The following is a 21,227-nucleotide window of genomic DNA, read 5'->3' as shown; positions in this document are numbered from 1 at the left end:
ATGGCAAATGAGTTGTATATACATGTACCTTGTGTAAGACAGGGCTTTATAGTGTCATACCAATGCTTAAATGTGCAGCCAGCAATTTTAATCTAATTAACCTTTTTGTCAAATTTAGTGTTTATCGATCCACTAGCACTCCGTTTTATTTGTGCGCTAAACATACACAACTCTGCTTGTGTACAACACTTTTCCAGCCAGGACAGGGGGAAAGCCATGGATGTATGAACAGAAAGCTGTGAACGAGGGGGATGGTAAATTGAAATGGTGGTGTTTTTCCAGGTTTTAATCTCAAATACTTGTTCTCCAGAATCACTGGAGTACATGAACTTGTGATTAAAACTCACTTCGAACACAGATATTGTAAAAGTGGACCATTCTTTAAGTGGCTGTTATTACATTTGTTTGTGTGTTTAGGAAGTTGCATAATAGTAGAAAAGAAAAACATTTATCTTGTGATATTTTTATTCTAAATACTTTATTCAAAATACATTTTTATGAATGTTTTTCTATAGGATCGTTGGCTTATTTTACCCAATATTGCTCTCATTAAATAATTGTGCAGGGTCTTTAATAAAAACTAATTATAAAAATATTTTAAAAAACCATCAACGTGAGACTTTTTTTTTCAATAAAAATGTGGTGCTAACAAAGAGTATCAAAGACCTTTTTTTCTTTCACAAAAAATGTAACAATTTTTAATGCAGCCTAAGCATTAGTAACCTTTTAGAAATTGCCTCTTAAATTAACATGTACCTGTAGCAACTGTGGTAGTTTGTACGAAATAGCCGCAGTCGTGTGTCATGTTAAATTTAGCACTAGAAAACTAAATAGGAAAACCCAAATCATGTGCATTTGCTTGCAGGTGTCAAGATAGCATTTACGGATTGACAATGGCGGCATCTGTGTAGTTGTTTTCTCTGTGCAAAGGTTGTACAGCCAGGTATAAATTTGTAGCATATCAATAAGAAAATACAATCCACTCACCTTAGATATAAGATACTGTGTGCAAAATGAATCCACCCACTGGAGTCAGGCATTTTAAGAAGTTTCCACTCATCCAAAGAGGTTCATAGTAGAACAAAGTGTTGTTTTTTTCACTCAAAAACAATACAATGAACAAAAGTACTTTGCTGTTTCAGTCAGAAGTGCCCAACAACTGTTTGTTGCCATTTAAACAAATTCACTATAAGATAGATTTGATGTGCCAGATGTCTTTGCAAAGACATTCAGACTACATAATTTATGAGTAATAAAGGTACTTGCAAAAATAGTAATATTGCAGATCAGGTGACATTGTTGAATTTTGCTTCTGCATGTTGTTATGTACATTTCTGCATTTGCAGATCAAATCTTATCAGAAGTGCACACATCTTAGACCTCTGGGAAACATATGTCACTTTCATCTATGTTGAATTTTGCCTCTTTTTCTTTGATGTACTTATTTTCCATTTTACACACAGTTAAATAACATGAACATTTTTATTTGATTTTCTTGCGACAGTCAGACTTCAACTAGGTGATTCTTCTCAGAATGTAACTGCTCGTACGATATGTCAGGGTGGTTTCTTTCCTTTGATGAAATACCTGGAGTCGTTGTTATACAGCAAAAGGAATTACGAATCCTTCTTTAATTTGACCTCTGCTGTGTTAACCAGATGTAGTGAAGTGGTAGCCTTTGAAGCACTGACATTATCGTTCAAAGGTCTGCAAGTGTGAAATGAAAGCCTGGATTATAGCTCTGTCAGCAGCAGATTTTGCTGCCATCAGCTAAAGCAGTTTAAACAAGTTGTCTCCAGACGCATATTGTCGTCATGAAGTGACAGAACCACATCTGTCCCGCAAGACCAGCATGACACTGATGATCATATCTGAGCAATTGGATCAAATCATGATGTACAGCCAAATCAAACCAACCCTGATGGTCATATCTGTGGTTATCAAGGGATACCATTATGAGAAGATTTATACTGTCTCCAGTGGAGCCTGTGCAGCTGTTAGGTTAGGACATGTACAGTCTTTGTGGTTGTTCAGTTAAGTGTTTGTCTTTTTTTACACACAAAATCCTGATCAAGCTACAAACCTTGTGTTGTTAATGCCTATATTTTACTTAAAAGCATTAACAAACACACACATATAAGAGCTTGAGCATGAACAGGTATGTGACAGTAGCATAGTCTCAAGGGACTGGGTTGGAAATGTTTTATGTTAAGATTAGCTGCACGCACTCATATGTTTGTGAATATGTGTTGTTTACAACGTTCAGCAAAGCCGACTGCATCTAATTGAAACTGAATTGAGAAACACAGATAGTGAGAGAGCGGTTGTCGTTTAATTGTAAAGTCACAGGTTTGATCGTCGCTACAGCAGGATTATCAAGGGAAATGTGTTCATTGAAGCGGAAAATAGCTGTGAGATGTTCACAAAGACAATTGTGATATATCGTCTTTGTGAACATACAGTATGTATGGCCTATTAAAGGCCAACTCTCTAAACCATAAATAATACATCATATAGCCTGTATATTATAATTTAAATCTTATTTTATGTGGTTTTGGCCAACCACTGTGACTTTCAAAATATGAAAGCCAGACGGCAAGGAAAGAGAGCAGTCAGATTATTTCACAATATACCAGATTAAGAGCAATTCATATTGCAGCTTTAATCTTTGTAAAAAAAATATAGTGGAATGTCCACCTGAACAGATAATTAAGTCACTGTCCCACACTGTGTGTTGCTATTTGAGCTTCTTTCTTTGTTGATACAGCCGGATCAGCTGTGTGTGCTTTTAGTTTTTGTATGTGCTGATACCGTTTTAACATTGTCTATATGAGCATCTTAACAATGTCTCTGTGAGCATGTTAGCATTGTCCCTATGAACATCTTAACGTTGTCTAAATTAGCATGTTAGCATTGTCTCTATGAACATCTGAACATTGTCTATATGAGCATGTTAGCATTGTCCCTATGAACATCTTAACGTTGTCTATATGAGCATGTTAGCATTGTTTCTAAAAGCATCGTAATGTTGTCTAAATGAGCATGTTAGCATTGTATCTTTAAGCATGCTAGCATTGTCTCTAAGCATCTTAATTGTGTCTTTGTAAGCATGCAAGCATGCTGATGGAATAGCATATTGTCTCAAAGCACTTGTCTAAGTACACCACAACAGACCCGCTAACATGGCTGTAAACTCTCTTTACAGTCGGTCTGATTGTCTGACTTTTGTGTTTCTTGCCCTTTGTGCTAGCATTGTATTCATGTTCCAGATGGCGGTCATATATAAAAGAAAACTAGTAGGATAATATAATAGTAAAATGAGAGGGAGTGCTAGTGCATAGAGAAAGGGAGCTACAGTCATGCTGTAAGGGATAAAATGTCGAAGGAAAAGAGAGAAGTGAGTGTTATTGGGAGCCATTGTCTGAATCTCGTAATATAATTCCTCTCCTGTTTTTTTTGTTTTTCAAACACACTGCTCGACAAGGTGGAGAGGACACAAAGAGGGAGAGTCAATCATGTCAGATGAGTGTGTTTGTGACGGAGATCAGATAGCTGTCTGTATGTTTTTGTCTCGAAAAGACCTAATAACATGTCTGTCAGAGCAACAAGAAACGGTATTGACTCATCTTCACACGCTGACAGACACAGATCAAACAATACACAATGCCAGGCACATACTGCTGGCAGTTATAATCCAGAGAGTATACACACATTTACACACACACACACACGAAAAAAATGTATATTTCAGCATAAACCACCCATAAATATGCTTTTTTCTATTAATCCACTAATCTCTCCATTCACAAAACCAACAATATGTTCAATCCATGTACGATATGCCTGTCAATACATCCTTCCACACCTTTATTTAACCAGTTAATCCTGTATTTTTCAAGCTTACTCATTCATCAAAATGTTGATACTGAATAATGCAACTATTTCCCCTTGAAGTGTGTGTCTGTGTATTTAAGAAGTACAATTATATTTCCCCTGAATGTATCTGATGAAATGCTCGAGTGGTTTAACAATTTGTTTGTGAGTGCACACGGTGTGTTTGCACTCTAATAACAGAGGAGAATCTGATGTGTCCTCTAAAAGTCAGTTTGTTGGTCTGTGATACATCTTCATTTTGCCAGCTCATTACCTTGGTTTCACATGACAATACATCCTGCTGGCTAAATAGTTAAGACGCATGGACAGAGAGATTTTTGCCTGTTTTACATATTTATTTGTTCTTTTTTTCCTCTATATTTTTTTCTCCACTTGTTGCTCAACTTTCCTCATTCTTGTATGTTTTTTACATTCTTACTCTTTCTCTTAGTTGTTGTTTCGCTACAGTTTTTTGTACTGTAATCATCATCAAGCTTGTTTGTTCATACTGTCATCAATGTTGCTGCTGGGTGTACCTTCACTAATATGGGGTGACATGAAGGAGAGGTCTTGGAGGTAAAGTTTGGCATTTTGGTAACACAACTTTGTTGTTTGATGACAGTCTTGTCTTTACAGCAAATGTAAAACTATAAGAGCCAGCAAATAATTGGCTCAGTTTAGCATGTGTGAAGTGGTGAAGGAAGGGCATATGTTAGTAGGCCAACCCAAGTTTCCTTGACAAATAGCTGCAACTACAGTTGCATAAGAATGAGTATTCACAACGAAGACGTGCATTTGACAGAGAAAAGCTATTAGTACAGTGTCTATAATCTAATAATATACAGGGGGTTTGCATGGTTAATAACCAATTTGTGCTGAGAAGGACCAACATGTTCCAACGCATCATTAACATGTTAATACAACAATCTTAATAGTTAAGCTATCAAAACAGGCTACACATGGCCATAAGTGTTTAGTCGGTTACAGCCTCTTGCGGAGAAGACTGACATGACTATAACCCTCTAATAAGTACTTGAGACCATCTCTTTGGACTTGTTTGCTTTTCTATCTTCACTTGTTGTCAAACTAAGCCAAGAGTAATTATGGGCTTGACTTGAGCTTAAGAGAACAAGCAAAGGCTCTCTGGGTTCCTTCATGGTTGTGAAAAATCAGCGAGACCGACTGAAGGCTCCTCTCTCGCATTAGAAACGGTCAAATATTAATAAAGAATTACATTTTGCTCAATGCTGCTGCAATAATCGATTATTTTACAGGAATCTTGTCTTATGTAGGAGCATGCAGACCATAACAATTGCTGATATACTGGAGGTAAAATAATTAGAAATACAATTTTGAAAAGATGCTCTACTGATTATTAAATGATCACTTCTCTGCCTGTTAAACATATCCAACCTCCACTGTGAACACTGAAAGTATCAATTGATTATAATCCATGTTAATTACTACTAATAAAGGTCTCGAACTACCCGGAGACCAGATTTGGCCAAGAAAATTTTAACCCCCACCACATGTCATTTTCTATCTCGGCTTCAAATATGAAGCACAAATAACATCAAGTGTAATTTTTCGAATCCCCCTCAAAAAGGTCTATCAAGAGATCAATTATTAGATTTCTTTTGTTTTGTCTTCTGCCTCTTTCTCCTTTTCACGATCTACACCCCCGTGTCTCTCCATTTGACTCAAAATATGCACAATTCCCCGTGCCCTCATCCACATTTCATATTCTTGCTTTCTTCTTGGAAACTGGGTTAAATGTAATATGTTTCCAGCGGCCACTTCCATTTGGGTCTTGATTCATACAACTCATTTCCTCTGCATTAAGGAATATGCACAGTGAAGTGCTGACATGTATTAAAAGCACATCAGAAGGATTATGTTTAATGACAGTTTTTTTTTTTGAGGTAATTTTGGTCTTTCTGTTTCACTCTTTGATCTTCCAGACGTGGCTATGGACAACATGAGGTAGGTGACTTTCTCTCTATACATGATGTCTAGTTGCATGTGTGTTAGTCTCTTTTTCTTCTTTTTACTCTTGATGTTCATTTGTGCCCTTCATTGTGTTCTGCTCTCTGTTCTTTCCTATTTGATGTAATCAAGATGAAGCAACATGTCGTCAGTGCTTTGTTGTTTCTAACCGTATTGACCGTGCTGTATATATTTTTTGACATACTTTTTGTGTATATGTACCAAAGCATTGGTGGTATTACAAGTGCTTCTTTTGGATAAGTGCAACTGCACATGACCCTCTAGCAGAATATACATTTTATAATGAGTGAACATTTAATATTAAGCTGAAATTGAGTTCCAAAGTGATATTCACTATTACAAGAGTAGTACTTGCTGCCTCAAAATGTATTGACGACATCAAATGAAAACAAATGCTCGGACAGGTTTCTCTATACGATATTGAATGAAGAGCATCAGTTATTGATTTTACTTTGTAGAATAGGTGTATACCATTTGGGGAGAGTTCCTAACTTCCTTCACGTGTCTTGTCATTCGTCGCTTTTCTTTTTACTCTAGCAGACACAACAACTTCTCCGCCCTTCTCTGCTCAGACCAGAGGTATTCTGTCTCTTTTCTCTGAATACTTCTCTACTCCTTGTGTGCGTTTCTGCTTGAGTGTGTGGGTCTGTGTATGTGCAGTCAGTGTAGGGGAGGGTGTGTTTTTGTAGAGATGGATTTCTGTGGGTTTACTAGTCGGTATGTACTTCATCTCTGTCATGTGTATGTGGAAGAAGCTACTAATAAGGGTTTGTCAATCTAACAGGAGTTGTCAATGGAATCGGGCATCGACCCTGGCCAGGACTACTACACACAAGATTATTACAACTATGATCACGGGTTTGTATGCACAGTCCTACATATTGCATGTGTGCATGTTTACTTGTCTGTAATCTTAACATACTGTAGGTTTGGATGGATTATCTGTCGCTTGTTTTCCTGCGATTTTGTTTTATTGTAAACAATCGTACTAAGCCCCACTTAGTAGCGCTTCATTCTTTTGTATGCTCTGCTTTTCTCTGACCAAATGAAGTTGGATCTTAAAAAAACATTTTGTGTTGTGAAATGAATAGACTGAACAGTTTATTATGTACTTGATTTTTCATATATTTGCCATCTCGTGATACTATATCGTTTCAAATGTATCTTTTTTTAACTCCAAACAGTAATAGTGGATGAAAAATGATGTCCGGCCCCTGTTTTACAGCATTTTATATTTTTTTTATTTATTTGCCAGCAATGACGCAAACCTGAAAAGATATTGAGTGAACTGTCGTGCTAGCCGGGTGTTTACAACACAGGCCATCATTCTGGCTTCCCACAGTCACTCCCTCCACAAGCTTTGACCTCAGACCTGAACCTCGGTGAAACATATTTCCTCTGACCCGAGTCTGGAGTTCACTGTATGTGCTTTATCCAGAAGAGCCTTGTGGTGGCTGCTTTGATATCGCGTATACCGGCTGACAGCGGTGACATGCCTCATGCCAAGCTTCATGTGTGCTTAATATGTTCTTGAACTGCAGGAATACCATGGAAGATCTGACAGGGATTTGGTTCAAAGTGTGTGTGTACATATACTCAACGTGTGGGTGTGTGTGTGTGTGGGTGGTTTCCTTTGATATCTGATGTTGAAAAAGCAGGAAATATTGTATAGAAATAGCAATAACACACACAGAGATGCATTAGATGAAAGCATTCATAGACAAGATCTCTGAGGTCTCATTGCATTCTTTTCAAGTGTGTGCATGTATGTATATGTGTGTGTGTGTGCGTGTGTGTGTGTGTGTGTGTGTGTGTGTGTGTGTGTGTGTAATGTTGTAACCTGGCCTTCCAACTGTGATGCATTGTGTAATTCTTATAATTTTAGCTGCAGACTCCCGGGAACTTAATTTTATACAACCACCCACACTCACACACATAAATACACTAGGGCAGACACACACATAAATTCTCTCATGGCAGACACAATCATTCACTCACTCTCTCATACTCACTCAGAAATGCTCTGTTGATCATTCTTTTTTTACACGCACACACACACACACACACACACACACACACACACACGCAGCTAATTCTCTCTGCCTAGCATTGCAATATTGTAGCAGCTAATCAGGCAGCCAGCCGTGGAAGCAGACAATGGGCCAGATGCTGTTGGCTTAGAGCAACATCCACAAACTCATGTCTGGCTCTGTACGTATACAGGAGCAGGAAATCAGACTTTGTGATCCAGTGGGACTCAGATCTAATCACCGTATTTGTCGCAGTTGTAAATAAATGCTGCAGGGTTTTTTTTTTCCAAAGACAATGCTAATACATGCTAAACCCGCCTCTCAGGACATGGACAAAGTTTTCATGCCTGCGTTTTGTTTTTGAGTACAGACAACAGCTGTTCCAGTGTTTACTTCCATAGCTTTACTAATCCATTTTGAAGGATGTTTCATAACCTTTTGACCTTTTCTTTCATCCGTCTTCAAAAGATGAGATCAAAATGGGATTTTCTCTGCATGTGGGAATGTAGCCATCTGCCATTGGCACGATCCTGATAGGATTTACACAGATGCTGAAAATAACTTGAACCAATTGTTGCACAGGTTTGCTGTTTTGATGCATTTCTGAAAAAAAGAAGAACAAAAAACAAGCCAAATTCATGTTGCCCTCTAGTCAAGAGTAAATACTCAACCATACACGCCACGGAGCAATTAGGGATTAAAGCATGCTTCTCCAAAATCGTTATTGGCGTGGGTGATGAGCAGCGTGTCTAGAAGCTGATAGGTGCTGAGTTAGGGCACCCACGTGAAAAATATAGGATGAGCAGAGTGAAAACTGGCATTATCATCTTAATGAAGAGACAGTTTCATTTCAGAAACAGAAGCAGGACATCAGGGAGGACCAACAATGTCTGCAGGTCCGGCTTGTTTTAAGCAGGACGCAAGGTGTAGGGAGACATTAAATACAAATAGGATCACATGGTAATGAGATCATTTTGGGTAAAAATAGAACTAATTTGCTTTAGTTAGTTGAGAACATCAATACCACACTGTATGCCAAATCTGAAGCTACAACCAGCAGTTAATTTATCATTAGCATGACCTCTGAGGCTCGCTAATTAAAATGTTGTATATATTTATTTTTTCTGCCTTAATTTGCACAACAACCAAAGAGTAACAAAACAAAAGTTGTGGTTTACTTAAGGTTATGTGCTGGAGTATTTCCTATGTGGTCCTGGCCAAGAACTAACAAAATAGATGATAGTTTCCTAATTCCAGCGACATCCTTAAGGGACAACAGTCAAGAGCCACTCATGACTTGTAGTCGAGTAGCTCCAAAACACGATTCCTCATAATGAGACTCAATCATGTTTTTCTGTCGCGCCCCCCTGTCTGCTTAATCTTTGAATGTCCTTACTGCTTGTGTGTAACAAATGCCTTCTGTCTAAAACGTGTGGTGTTGAAGCCCATGCTGAGACTATTCAAGTGAAATCCCTTGGTCCATCTTTCAAAGCTCACTGCCGAGCAACATAAAACATTTTACAATTGATTTTTATAGATTATTTTAAAGTGCACCATGTTTTGTAAATTCTTTTTCATGTAAAATTGATGCATACAAAAAAAGTGAATCAAGTAACATATTATTAATAGTATGCAATCATGTTTTGTACTTGATTCATTTTGAAACAAAGCTGTATAATATTTTAAGCTGGCAAATAAGAAACTAAACAAAATACATTCTGATCCATTTGAGCATAAATAAATCACCCGATACTGTGTGACTGTGATCACAAGTCTTGGAAATTATCATGAAACAATGATTTAACATTTGGAGGCCCTCATAAAACAGGTCACATTTTGGTGTACACACACACACACACACACACACACACACACACACACACACACAACTTTGATTCTCAGTTCATGAGTGTCCCCTAGTGGAGACATGGAAAGAGAGAGAGAGAAAGAAAGAGGGGAAGGAGAAGCGAAGAAGAAAAAATGACCAGCAAAGAGTTGCGGTAGCCTTTTAATTTGATTGTGTGTGCGCTTCAGTTTGAGTCTGCTGGTTAATGACTGTGACGTCCTTTAAGCAGGTTTTAATGGAAGGTTAAGAGTCAGTGCTGTAAGGATTATAACTGCAACATTTATGACGAGCCTGTTCTTTATGTTGGGACCGTTTCATTGTTCACTTGTTCGTCTTTCATTATCTTTTCTCTTTTTTCTCCCCCTCTGTTCCCCCTCTGTTTTATCCCTAACTCACCTCCAACGCCCCTTTTTTCCTCATGTACCCACATCAGTCATCCACTTGCTCCTTCCATTTGTTTATTACTTGGCTGCTTAATGTAATAAGAGGGCAAATTGTCCCACCGGTTGACTGCGGGCAAAGTGATTAAACGGGGCAACTTTTCTGTACAACTCTTGTACGGAACCAAGCCAAAGGACTTCCATCTGATTTGTTACTTTAATCACACCGGGACGTATTTGTTTCGAGGATAGCATTTGAAAAGATGTGTTTTTTGACCCACTAGCTCTCTGAGTCGCTTGCTGCAGGGCATGGGGCCCAAGTGGTGCAGCACAACACAGTTTTTCGGCCAGTGGAGTCTGACAGCGCTCCCGGCGACGACCAAAGAGAGACAAAAGGGAGGGAAAATTGATTCCAGGGTTTTTTGTTAAAAAAAAATGTCTCTTGGCAACATAACGCTCGTTTTGTGATTAAGTCAGCTTTGCTTAGGCAAGTCATTAGACGCTGCTTATCAATGGAGTGAAACCACAGTGTGTTACTGCTTTACATGGGTGTGAATAAGCAATAAGTGCAACCGTTTAGTTTGTGAAGCGTATTTCTCCCCCGTCTTAACTTAACTATTGTACAACACCACAACTTCCTATTATGCGTGCACTATTATTACACATTGCAGAAATGTCAGACGGATAATCCCAGTTAAACGCAGAATTTGTCATTTCTGCCTCGCGGAGCTTCTATTGCTTATCTGTAATGCTCTGGGTGTTTCCTGCTCTCTGTCCAGGTATGACCTTCCTCAGTATGGCAGTCGCAGGAAATTGATTTCACCCTCCGGCCTTTACGATGAATATGGAGAAGTCGTTGTTGACGATGACGGCAGCTACTACTATAGCCCACAAGAGTCTGATGGAGAGGTAAGCACAGAAAACTCCTGCAGAAACAGAACAGAAACCTTCAGATAATCACTCACAAAGAACCAGCATCCAGGGTGTGTTGAAGAGAAGAAATTGTTGCTCACAGTGACATTTACTGAGATTTTGCATGCTATTTTTAGAGCGACAGAATGATGTTGTCAAAGTACTTAATAAATGTGTGGTTGAGGTTACAAAAAAAACAACACATGTTTTTTTAATGATCACAAACAAGGTCTTAACTCGTCATTAAAAATAGTTTCACTGATGGACATATTACTTTGAAGGCTGGAACACACCATTGTAACAGTTCATATTTTGGGCTGAGTAGTTCAGAAGATACTTGCTTCAGTGTTAATGCCTTGTGTCGTTCCTCTCCTCATTGTTATTCTTCGGTTTTGGATCGATATCATCACGCCAACAGGTGAGGAGACAGTTTCAAGGCGGTAGATTAGCCTCACAACTCACACCCCACCTCCAGCCCCGCCCTCCAGCTGCTCATGGGCCATCGCGAAAGCCTCCAACAGCCACAAGAACCGAGGGTGACAAACAGCAGCCGTCACCGGGTGGGACAACCGTGAGCACAAAGTCTAAGAGCTCGAGTGCGACCGCCAGGTTGAAGGGCATGATGCGAGTGAGCACACTGCTGTCCTCTGGTAGTAAAGCATCTGGACAGCCTCCTGCCATCCACCCGCCCTGGAACAAAGCCAGAGTCAGGCCGGTGACAGAGGGGGGAGGAGGTAGAGAAAGAGAGGGGGGAAGAGCGGGAAGGGGATTTGAGCGAGGGGAAGCTGGGAGAGGAGAAAACCGAGCGGGAGAAAGAGATGAAGCAGCAGAAAGGAGGGACAGAGGAGGCAGAGGAGAAAGGGAAACATGGGGAAGAAGCAACAACGGTGGCGTGACAAACAATGGGATGAGAAATGCTGTTGAAAGAGGAGAAGGCATCAGGCCAGAGCATAGGGGAGAGCTCCCTGGCCACTTTGGCAGCCCGAACGGCGGCTTGGTCAACGACAGTTATTTCCAGACGTCTGCTGAAGCCAGCAAACCCCCGGCAGTGAAACAAAAGCTGAGTGAGGGCCTCAGTCTTATCTCTCTCACCAGAAGGCTGCAGGGACCTGCCAGGGTGGGAGATGAACGGTGGAGCGATTACAAAAGCTGGTCCAGAGGAGAAGAGAGCAGTAGGAAGATGCACGGCTCCATGGGAGATATGAGCGTTTCTGCATCCGTGTCCGAGCGAGTCACGGGGGAGGAGAGGAGGAGATGGGAGAGGGAGTTGGACGATGAGAACAGCTCCTCTGAGTTATGGCGGAGAGGAAAGAAATGTCATTACTGTGACTCCGAAACAGGAAGTGGCAGCAAAGCGTCTCCATCAGAATTTAGTCCCTCAGACGCGAGTAGCGCCAACTCATCGTTTACAGCCGAGCCCGACAAGACAGGATCTGATACAGACACAGAAAAGAACGAGGGAACTCCCGAGACGTCCAGAGAATCAGAGAGGGGGAGCCGAGTTGAGGCGGCAGAGGGGTCAGAGTCTGAGATGGAGTCAGGGCTGGAGAGGGAGGATGAAAGGAAAGAGTCGAGCAGAAAACGCTCAAACCGTAGCGTTAGTAACAGTTCTGCGAGTAGCAACAGTATTAGTAGTAAAAGAAGACGAAGTAGTGCCAAGTCAAAGAGAGGAAGCAAAAGCCGACAACGAGAAAGAAGCAGTCACTCCACAAACGGCAAAGAGACAGATAGAAACAGCAGCAGCGACTCTGAAAGTTTAAGATATTTACGTTCTACGGTTAGAAGTTCTAGGCCGCAGACTTCTCGACACTCCCGCTCTTCACATGTAACAATAGAGGAAGAGAGTGAAGAAGAGGAGGCATCAGGAGAGCAGGAGGAGGAGGAGGAGGAGGAGGAGGGGACAAAAAGTGTTGGATCACGAAAGTCCTCGTCGAGCATCCAATCAGACGTCAGCTCGAGCGCGATGGACACATCGGATGACTTGTCGCCCATCATTGAGGACACTGAGGAGGAGGAGAAAAGCAGCGGCCATGGCGGGGAAGGGGGCGAGGATGAAGAAAAGAGGGATTTGGAAAATGAATCTGCTGCTTGAAATGCAGAAGAAGCCTTAGCGCCTCAAGATTAGATGATTTGCTACAAAGTAAGATCTCGGTGAAAATGCCTGGATTGGGTGTGCAGTCATTATCTGGGTGGAATTTATTACTATAATATCTCTTTTTCATTCAAATTGCCTGCATTACCTCTGCTGCCCTCTCAGGGTATCAGGTCTTTCCCTTTTTAGTTTGGCTTGTATCCTGAATTCCCTTTCCTTTTTTTTACCCTCCTCTTCTTTGTTTGTCTGTTTACTACTCTCTTCTTTGTCTGTCTCCCCTTCCATCGTCACCACCACTCTCCTAGAAGTGGTCGAGTGGTTTGCTTCCGTAGATTTCCACCTGGATTTCACCATTTTCCTTTTGTGAAAGCTCCACTTCAAGCTGTTCATTTCTCTGCTGCTGCAGCACAAGCTTGTTATTCACATCCCTCGCTTTGTTGCATTTAAGGTTCGCTTGAGCGTCTTATATTAGTCATTTCTTTTCCTGTGTTCATCCTTCTCACGTCTTCTGGTACCTATTATCTGCAGGAGAAAAAATAGGTTTTCTCTAAAAGAGTGAACATTTTGCTTCTTCTATAGTATCCGAGTTAAATGAAAAAACTCAGGCTCATATCATATAGTTAGTCATTTTATTTTTCCAAAGTGTGTGTGTGTGTGTGTGTGTGTGTTTTCTACAACAGTGTTTTCTCTCACATAACACAGATTAGAGATCATATATTCAATGTGGATATTAGTATACACTTGAATTTGTAAACATTTCCTTAATGCTGCCTTTTTTAAGTATTAGCAGCTCATGATCCAAAGGCTACTTTAAATCATCCATAAACGGAAAAATATGGAGTTAACACTGCTGCACTGACCAGTTTTTGCCGTGTGCTGTGTTTGCAGTGATTGGTTTTCATTTTGTACATTTCTTGACTTTACAGCACAAACATCGTGACGGTAAAACCTTAGCTCGTCGCAGATTGCACTTGATCTGACAGAACCCCCAAACATTAGTCAAAGACATTGTTTCTCCTGACCGCTAGTGGTCCAAGTGCTCATCTTGCTGCAGGAGAAACATACTGCAGTTGTAGTCAGTGTCTTCATGTCAGGTTCATATTTTTTTTAACTCTACTCCCATACCCAAATGTCCATTGACTGAGTTAACAATCACTGTAATCTTCTTGTCCCGATCGGCTGAAAAGAGATCCCTATGTTATATAAGTAAATGGATGGCTTGAAAATGACATTTTCCTAGTAAGACTTGTTCACACAAAGATGAGTCACTTAGGAGAAGTGCAAAGCGTGTTCAGGTTTGACAGGAGAGCGCCGCAATGTGTCCGTGACTTTTTTTGGTCTGACTCGGTCATTGCATTGACATGTTCTTTTGTGTGATTTCCAGCAGGGCAGCAGACAACGTCGGATCAAGTTGGTGATGGACCGGGAATACGAGACCAGCTCCACGGGGGAGGACAGCGTGCCAGAGACCCAGCGGAGCCGCGGGCCCTCCTCCACCGTCAACAGCCACGCCAACGTCAACGGCAGCATCTACGTGGCCCAGAACGGCTCCATCATCCGCACCCGACGTACAGTAAACGCCACGGGTGCCCCGCACACACACACCACCACGAACAACAACCTCAAGGTCACCTCCCCCGTCTTCAGCTCACGGCTGACCAAGCACTTTAAAAAACTGGACAAAATGGCTGCCACGCTGGAGGAAAGAATACCCCTGAGCATCCCCAGAACAGCCGCAGCAGACGGCGGCAGGTGCAACACGCTGCGCACCTTCCAAAGCTCGGGAATGGCGGCCTCTGCGACGGCCACTTCCTCTTTCTCCAACACGGACAACCATAAAACGCTGAATGCGTTTAACACGGGACAATCCAGAGTTTCTTCAGGGTCGACCAGCGCCAGCAACGCGGGTGCCGACGGTGGAGCGTCACAATCAAACCTGCTCAAAGCGGTGCAGGGCGGTAAAGAGCCGCCTCCGAGCGCAGCGGAAGGAGACGAGCCCAGAGAAGGCGAAAAGGAGTCAAAGGTAGACGGCAGTAACGACGAAGATGACGATGGACTCGTCATGGGGGAGCCGCTGGAGTGCCCGAGTGACAGAACGCAGTCGGATGAGGAGGAATTATGGATGGGCCCGTGGAACAGCCTTCACATACCCATGACTAAACTCTGACTGCTCGCGACTCCACTGTGCTCGCCTCTTATTGCCAAGATCATTAAAGCGTTCAGACATCATTTCTGTTCATTAGTTGTGGAACTAACGGGGATGCTCCATTCCAATTAAAAGACATCTAATTAGCATATTGGTACTTGGCTAAAAGGTGAATCAGCTTATTCCGGTGTAAGATTTCTCACATATCAGCTGAAATAATGATAATCAGGTTTGTTTAAATTTAAAGACATCCAAGAAGGATGATACAAATGCAAAGAGTGACTTGGCATCTATTTGACTGTTTCCCAATTCACTCATTAAAAGGTGGAGTCAGTGATATTTGAACTCATCACAAAAGCAAATATTCCCCTTCAGATTAACTGTCTGGATCTCGTTCTACATCCATGGCCTTCTCTCCGGGGCGACACATGCCCCGTGTTGCTGAAGGGCTGGATTACTGTTGTGTGGTTTAATCCAAGCCACTTTGTTTGCTTCCCATTTACGGAGCCTGGCTTGGAAATAAACAGCAGATTGTTTTCGGTGCACGCAGAATAGGCAGCTAGCGGTGCGTGAGGAGACATTAGCTGAAGTTGGAATCGCTGACTCCACCTTTTTTTCCGTAGCTGCTCAATATTCTAATCCGAGCGTCCCTGAAGCCCGACTGATCTAACAGCTGCAACCCCTTTGTAAAACTAGAACTAGAAGAAGAGGACTTGTTATATTTCTACTTTGCTAAGAGATAATGAAGGAAACTTCAAGAAAAAGTCTGTGAACTTTTTATGGCCCTTTAAACGACTGTCTCTGTATGGAACTGCACTCGTTTCGTTCAGTATTGCGGCTCATGGTGCGACTCATCTTGAATTCTTCTGACACTTTGCATTGACACATGAAGTCTTGTATTGTTCAAACCTGCCTTTTTATTCGTGTCAAGTCGCTTGGCAAACATTATCCAAATAAAAGATGATTTCATCCATTGAAACTTGACGTTTGGCTAACTTGGTGCTTTGATGGTGTCTCCTATCTAACCAACAAGACATGACCGTGATGAGATGTGATAAGATGAAAGTAGCGCTTTAGATTTCCGAAATTCACTTTGTATTATTTCAAATGTTTTAATGTTTATTTAATGTATATTTCAGGGCGGTATCAATCTTCTCTGTACAACGTTTGGCATATTTGAAACTCAAAAGGTGTCGCAGCTGAAATGGAATTTTCAAATACATTTGGTTGAAAGGTTCAAAAGCAAATTCTGAGTAATGACTTTCAATTCCTCAAGGTGAGATGCACATGCCCGATGTGTATACAATATCACAAATGTGTTATTAAAGATGATTGCCGATGAAATGAAGGGGGGCAGATCCAATCTTGAACTGGATTACAGGCTGTGAGATTTTTACGAGGTTATTTAAATCCCCTCATTCCACTGGATCACTGAGGGTTCCTTTAACGGCGTACATGGATCCTTGGCCCTTGTCAAAGTTCATCATGATGAAGATGGGAGAACTTTTTCAATTGTGAACCACATTACAGTGAATTAGTTCATTTGAAGTCTGAAAGTATCTGGATCATTAACCTGCAGAATGACCAGCTTTTAAAACCCTCACATTTAATTAGATGACTGCATAATGTTGCATTAAGGAACTCAATAGAGGGTGCCGCACCGGCAGGGATATTTGAAACCGAGTGCTTATTACCCGGAATTAGCTGACCGTACCGGGGAGTCATATTTTAAACAGTTTCTGGAAAGAAGGGCACGTCCGAGCTGCTGTTATTGATTCAACTAAATGAATCGATGAAGTCACTGACTCCACAGTCCGCTGTGCTTTATTGGAGGAGAAGGCAGAATGAACTCTGCTCAGTAATCTGTGACACATGCGCAAAATAATGTGGAAAGAGGCATTTTGCCCAAAAAGCGGATTTATTATGTGTGTTTCATCCTAAATGTTCAATTCAACATTAGACATTAGTACCACAAAGTGGTAAAAAGTAACTATGTATGTTGTATACTCAGGTACTGTACTTTAAGTAAGGTACAAGTACCTCACAATTGTAGGAAAGTATTACCTTTTCCTGCTACTTATTTGACTTCATTTACATTTTACTGCACTACATTTATGTTATACCTTATGTTTCTAGTTAAGTTTTTAGATTTATCTTAATAAATATAAATACAAGCGAGAAATAAATTATAATGGATTATTGTGGATTATGGATCCCTTGGTAAAATATCCAAACTACCCAGCAGTATATATTGAGGCTCACCTTTACCAGCTTCATTACTGCCAGATTAATGCATCATTAATTATCTATAATACACTGATTTGGGCCACTCTGTTATTGTAAATATATGACATGGAAAAGTAATTTTATATATATATATATATATAATTTTAAAATAAAAATGTCATTAAAAATGAAAAAGTTATATATTATCTAAAACAAAAACCTCATTGAAAGAGATAACAAATAATCAATGTTTAGTGTGAAACAAAGTAAAGTATGACATTCAAAGAAATCATGGAAAGATCATAAACGGCTGTACTTTTATATTATTATGGAATACCTGTCAACTTTTACAGGAACAATAGAAAGTATCCTGGCAGCAAAACATAACCTGTCCTGTAGGAGAGCTCTATATCGGGTGATTAAAACCGCCCAAAACATTATTGGAAGCCATCAACAGAGCGTCAGTGATATCGGTGCGAAGAGGAGCCTCAGACAGCTAAAAGGATATTAAAAGACAAAACACACCTGAGCCATAACCTGTTCCCCGGCTGCCGCCTGGAAAGAGATACGGAAGTATCAGCAGCCGAACCACCAGACATGAAAACAGCTCCTTTCCTCTGGCTGTGAGTTATCCTCCACCCTCCACATGGTAATATAGTTCTTTTTCATTCAGATGGAGCAAATTGAGACTGCAATTTGAATTTTGTCATGCGACCCTGTTGTATGATGACAGATAAAACAGTGTAACTTTTTAACTCTTGTAGCCTTGGAAGTCATGGTATAGTATGTCATAGAAAAGTAATAATATAACATGCTAAAATAAAATGTAATATGACATTTTCATGCTATACTATATTGTCATAAAAATGTAAATGAAACTAGAGACAGATGGTACAGCGCTGTGTATAACAGATTTTTTTTCAATCAAAAATGCTTTGCGCTGGTTAGGGAGTACTAATATTTCACACGGGTACATCACTGAAAAAAGGTTTAGAACCGGTGCTTTAGAGTCAGACACCCATCACCTCTCCCTTTCCCCTCAGATGTCGCACCGGATCAGTCTTGTTCACAAGAAAGAACATCACTGTCAGCTTCACACAACTTCAGGGATTTCAGAGAAGACCTGTTGCTCACACATGTGGCTGTTTCTTGTTGCCAGTCGGCTATCACAACTCCCCAGATTTTCAAATGGAAATGAACCATGTTTTGAAAGCAACCTGTAGGTGATGGACATGCTCTAAGCTACAAAGATTTTAACCAACAGGAACTGGACTGCCATCAGAGGTTCATCGGTTTTCCAGATTGTTGCCTTATGAACGTGGACGTACTACAGCTGACTTGTTTACCTGATCAAGTGTCACAGCTTTACCATGCTGTCGGCATTTTTCACCTGCTTTTTGCCACTTTTGTTTTGTTGAACACTGTTTTCAGTTTAAATATCTCTTTAATACTGACAGTGGTGCTCTACCCTCAATTTTAAACAGCAAATGACCCAAATAATGTGCATTTCTCACAGGACGTAGTACTTTTGGTTGACTTTGTAGCACATTTCTGCAGCAATGGTCACTTTATATGCACATAAATATAATATAATTCATATGGACATACAAATACGTGTGACGTCGTAGATAATCTCTGGTTAAATTGGTGATAGAGCACCAATAGTCCCACAGTGTGCTGCATTTTCTCACCTGGTGACGGCTGAGGGCCTTTTACATGCTCTGTACTGCAGCAGGAAGCATTGAGCATCCCAGTTTATTTTGAAATATACCTCCTTTCTCTTTGAACACAATTTAATCCGATTTTAATAATTCTGGCACCTTTTAAAAGGTTAATGTTTGGATTTTGTAACATTTGTGTACCTCTGATGCCACCTTCAGGCCAAACGTCACTTCACTACTATATTTATTTTCGCTGCCTTGTGTTGGCCAATAATAGCAATGTTATTTCCTTTGGTCTGCATTCCATATTCTTCTAATATGTTTATTAAATATGATACCTTCACCACCAGCATGGCTGTAGTTTTAATACATTTAATGTTTGTCTTTCAAACTCAAAGCAATGCTGAATGAAATATTGATTTACTGGTGGCAGAATATGCCTAATTTCAATGAATCTGTGTTGATACATGGTGTGTGCATATGTGTTGAAGGCCCCAGTGCACGCCCTCACTCCTCTGAAGCGTTTACAACCTGTCCAACGTGTTCATCTTCTCAGAACTCATGAAGATGTTGTGACGCTTTAAACCTGGATTGATTTTTAAAAAAAAATCTGTTCTTTACTCTACAAAGTCATCCATATGACTCAGTGTACGTGTTGGTGGAAGAGGTTTGAGCAGCATATTAGCCACTATCTGCATTTTTACGACATCTGCGACCGATTCACCAGCAAGGCCGAGCTCCTCCATGTGGCACTGGCATCCAGTGGCAAAACGTGTGGCAAAGCGTCAGTCGGGTATCAGGACCGCGGCCAGTTTGTAGCATGTCTGCGGCGACTCTGCACAGGCGTGGTGAGTCTATAGCGAGTCAGTGGCAGGTTTCACTTAAGTACCAGGACAGCTGACAAACTGAGTGGGTGGAGCCACATTTCCTAAGTCAGTTTTATGATCATAGTATGGAGGAGCTGCATTTTTTTCTTATTTTGTCAATACCTAAGTGTACAAATAGAGAAATAGATAGAAGTCAAGTTATGGGAGTTGCATCTATTTCCGGTCTCGCTTGAAAAGCTTCAAAATAAAGGACCTAAAACATACGAAGGCACTTACAAAATAAAGGCTGGACATGGTCACCCTATTAACAGAACCTTTTCAGAGTCTTTGACAAGTGGCGTAATGGTTGAACCCAAATTAACCATAGGTTCCCCTAATCCGCAATTATGCACAAGCGGGAAAAAGTTTAGCATAAATAATGCACTAATCACAAACAAAACAACAAATTAAACAGCAGAACCTAGGCAACCCCCATTGTCGTGTGATATAACACTGTTCCAATGAAGTGAGCTCACTCTGGGTTATTTTGTGAAGGCCTTCTTATACCTATACTGTGTTTTCAGCCTACATAATCTAACTCAAGCTTAAGCTTAAGAGCAAAAACAGATGGACAGCACAGGTTTTGTTGAATGTACTTCGGTGTAAGTGTTTTCATTAAGATGTAAAACCCCACCGGGTCTGTTTTAAGGATCATAAACTGCCTCGATATTAACATTTTATTAACAACAACATTTTTATTCTGAATAAAGGTCTGAATCTTCTGCCTTCTTCACGGATTGCATTAAAGTTTGATGCCACATTTATCCAATACAGTGAAACAATTTATGCTTTTTTTTTGTCTGTGTCGACTTCCTGGCTCAATATATCACGTTTGTTGTTCTGCACAAATACAAAAGACAATTTGCACTTGAACAATTCTTTTCCCTTCTTCTAGGAATCTAGGGCAACAACAATGACGCTAATGATTCAGTCCTCAGCCCTGAAGCTTCTATCCGTCAGAAGCTGTGTGCAAACTTCACGGGTCAGTTAAAGGTCATCGGTGATGTCACACTTTTTCTACACTTTATGCTATAGCCTTGAGCAGATGGTGACAGACAGACTGAATTCCAAATAAGCATTGGACCCTCTTTAATTCAGGGGCTTTCCCCATGTTTGCACACATATAGACAAACACACAATGCACAACCAATCCCCTGAAAAGAGACCCCCCCATTTATTTAAGTATTT

The 21,227-nt window shown here is 40.6% G+C and overlaps 1 protein-coding gene across 1 annotated transcript in view; it reads left to right on the top strand.

Annotated features, from left to right (window-relative positions):
• The window catches only part of LOC137789393 (protocadherin-15-like), a 144,997-nt gene extending 128,778 nt beyond the window's left edge, over positions 1-16,219 (top strand). The window contains exons 36-40 of the mRNA XM_068582941.1: positions 5,835-5,856; positions 6,421-6,459; positions 6,665-6,738; positions 10,916-11,045; positions 14,525-16,219. Coding sequence (XP_068439042.1) covers positions 5,835-5,856; positions 6,421-6,459; positions 6,665-6,738; positions 10,916-11,045; positions 14,525-15,307 — 1,048 coding nt within the window. The 3' untranslated portion in view covers positions 15,308-16,219. The remainder of the gene's footprint in view (positions 1-5,834; positions 5,857-6,420; positions 6,460-6,664; positions 6,739-10,915; positions 11,046-14,524) is intronic.
• Positions 16,220-21,227: the final 5,008 nt, after the last annotated feature.

Source organism: Clinocottus analis, unplaced genomic scaffold (genome assembly GCF_023055335.1).
Source record: "Clinocottus analis isolate CAN_PGR_092001 unplaced genomic scaffold, fCliAna1.0.p SCAF_19, whole genome shotgun sequence".
Classification (NCBI taxonomy): domain Eukaryota; kingdom Metazoa; phylum Chordata; class Actinopteri; order Perciformes; family Cottidae; genus Clinocottus; species Clinocottus analis.
The sequence above is the reverse complement of the archived record's forward strand: the minus strand, read 5'-3'. Positions and strand labels throughout refer to the sequence as shown.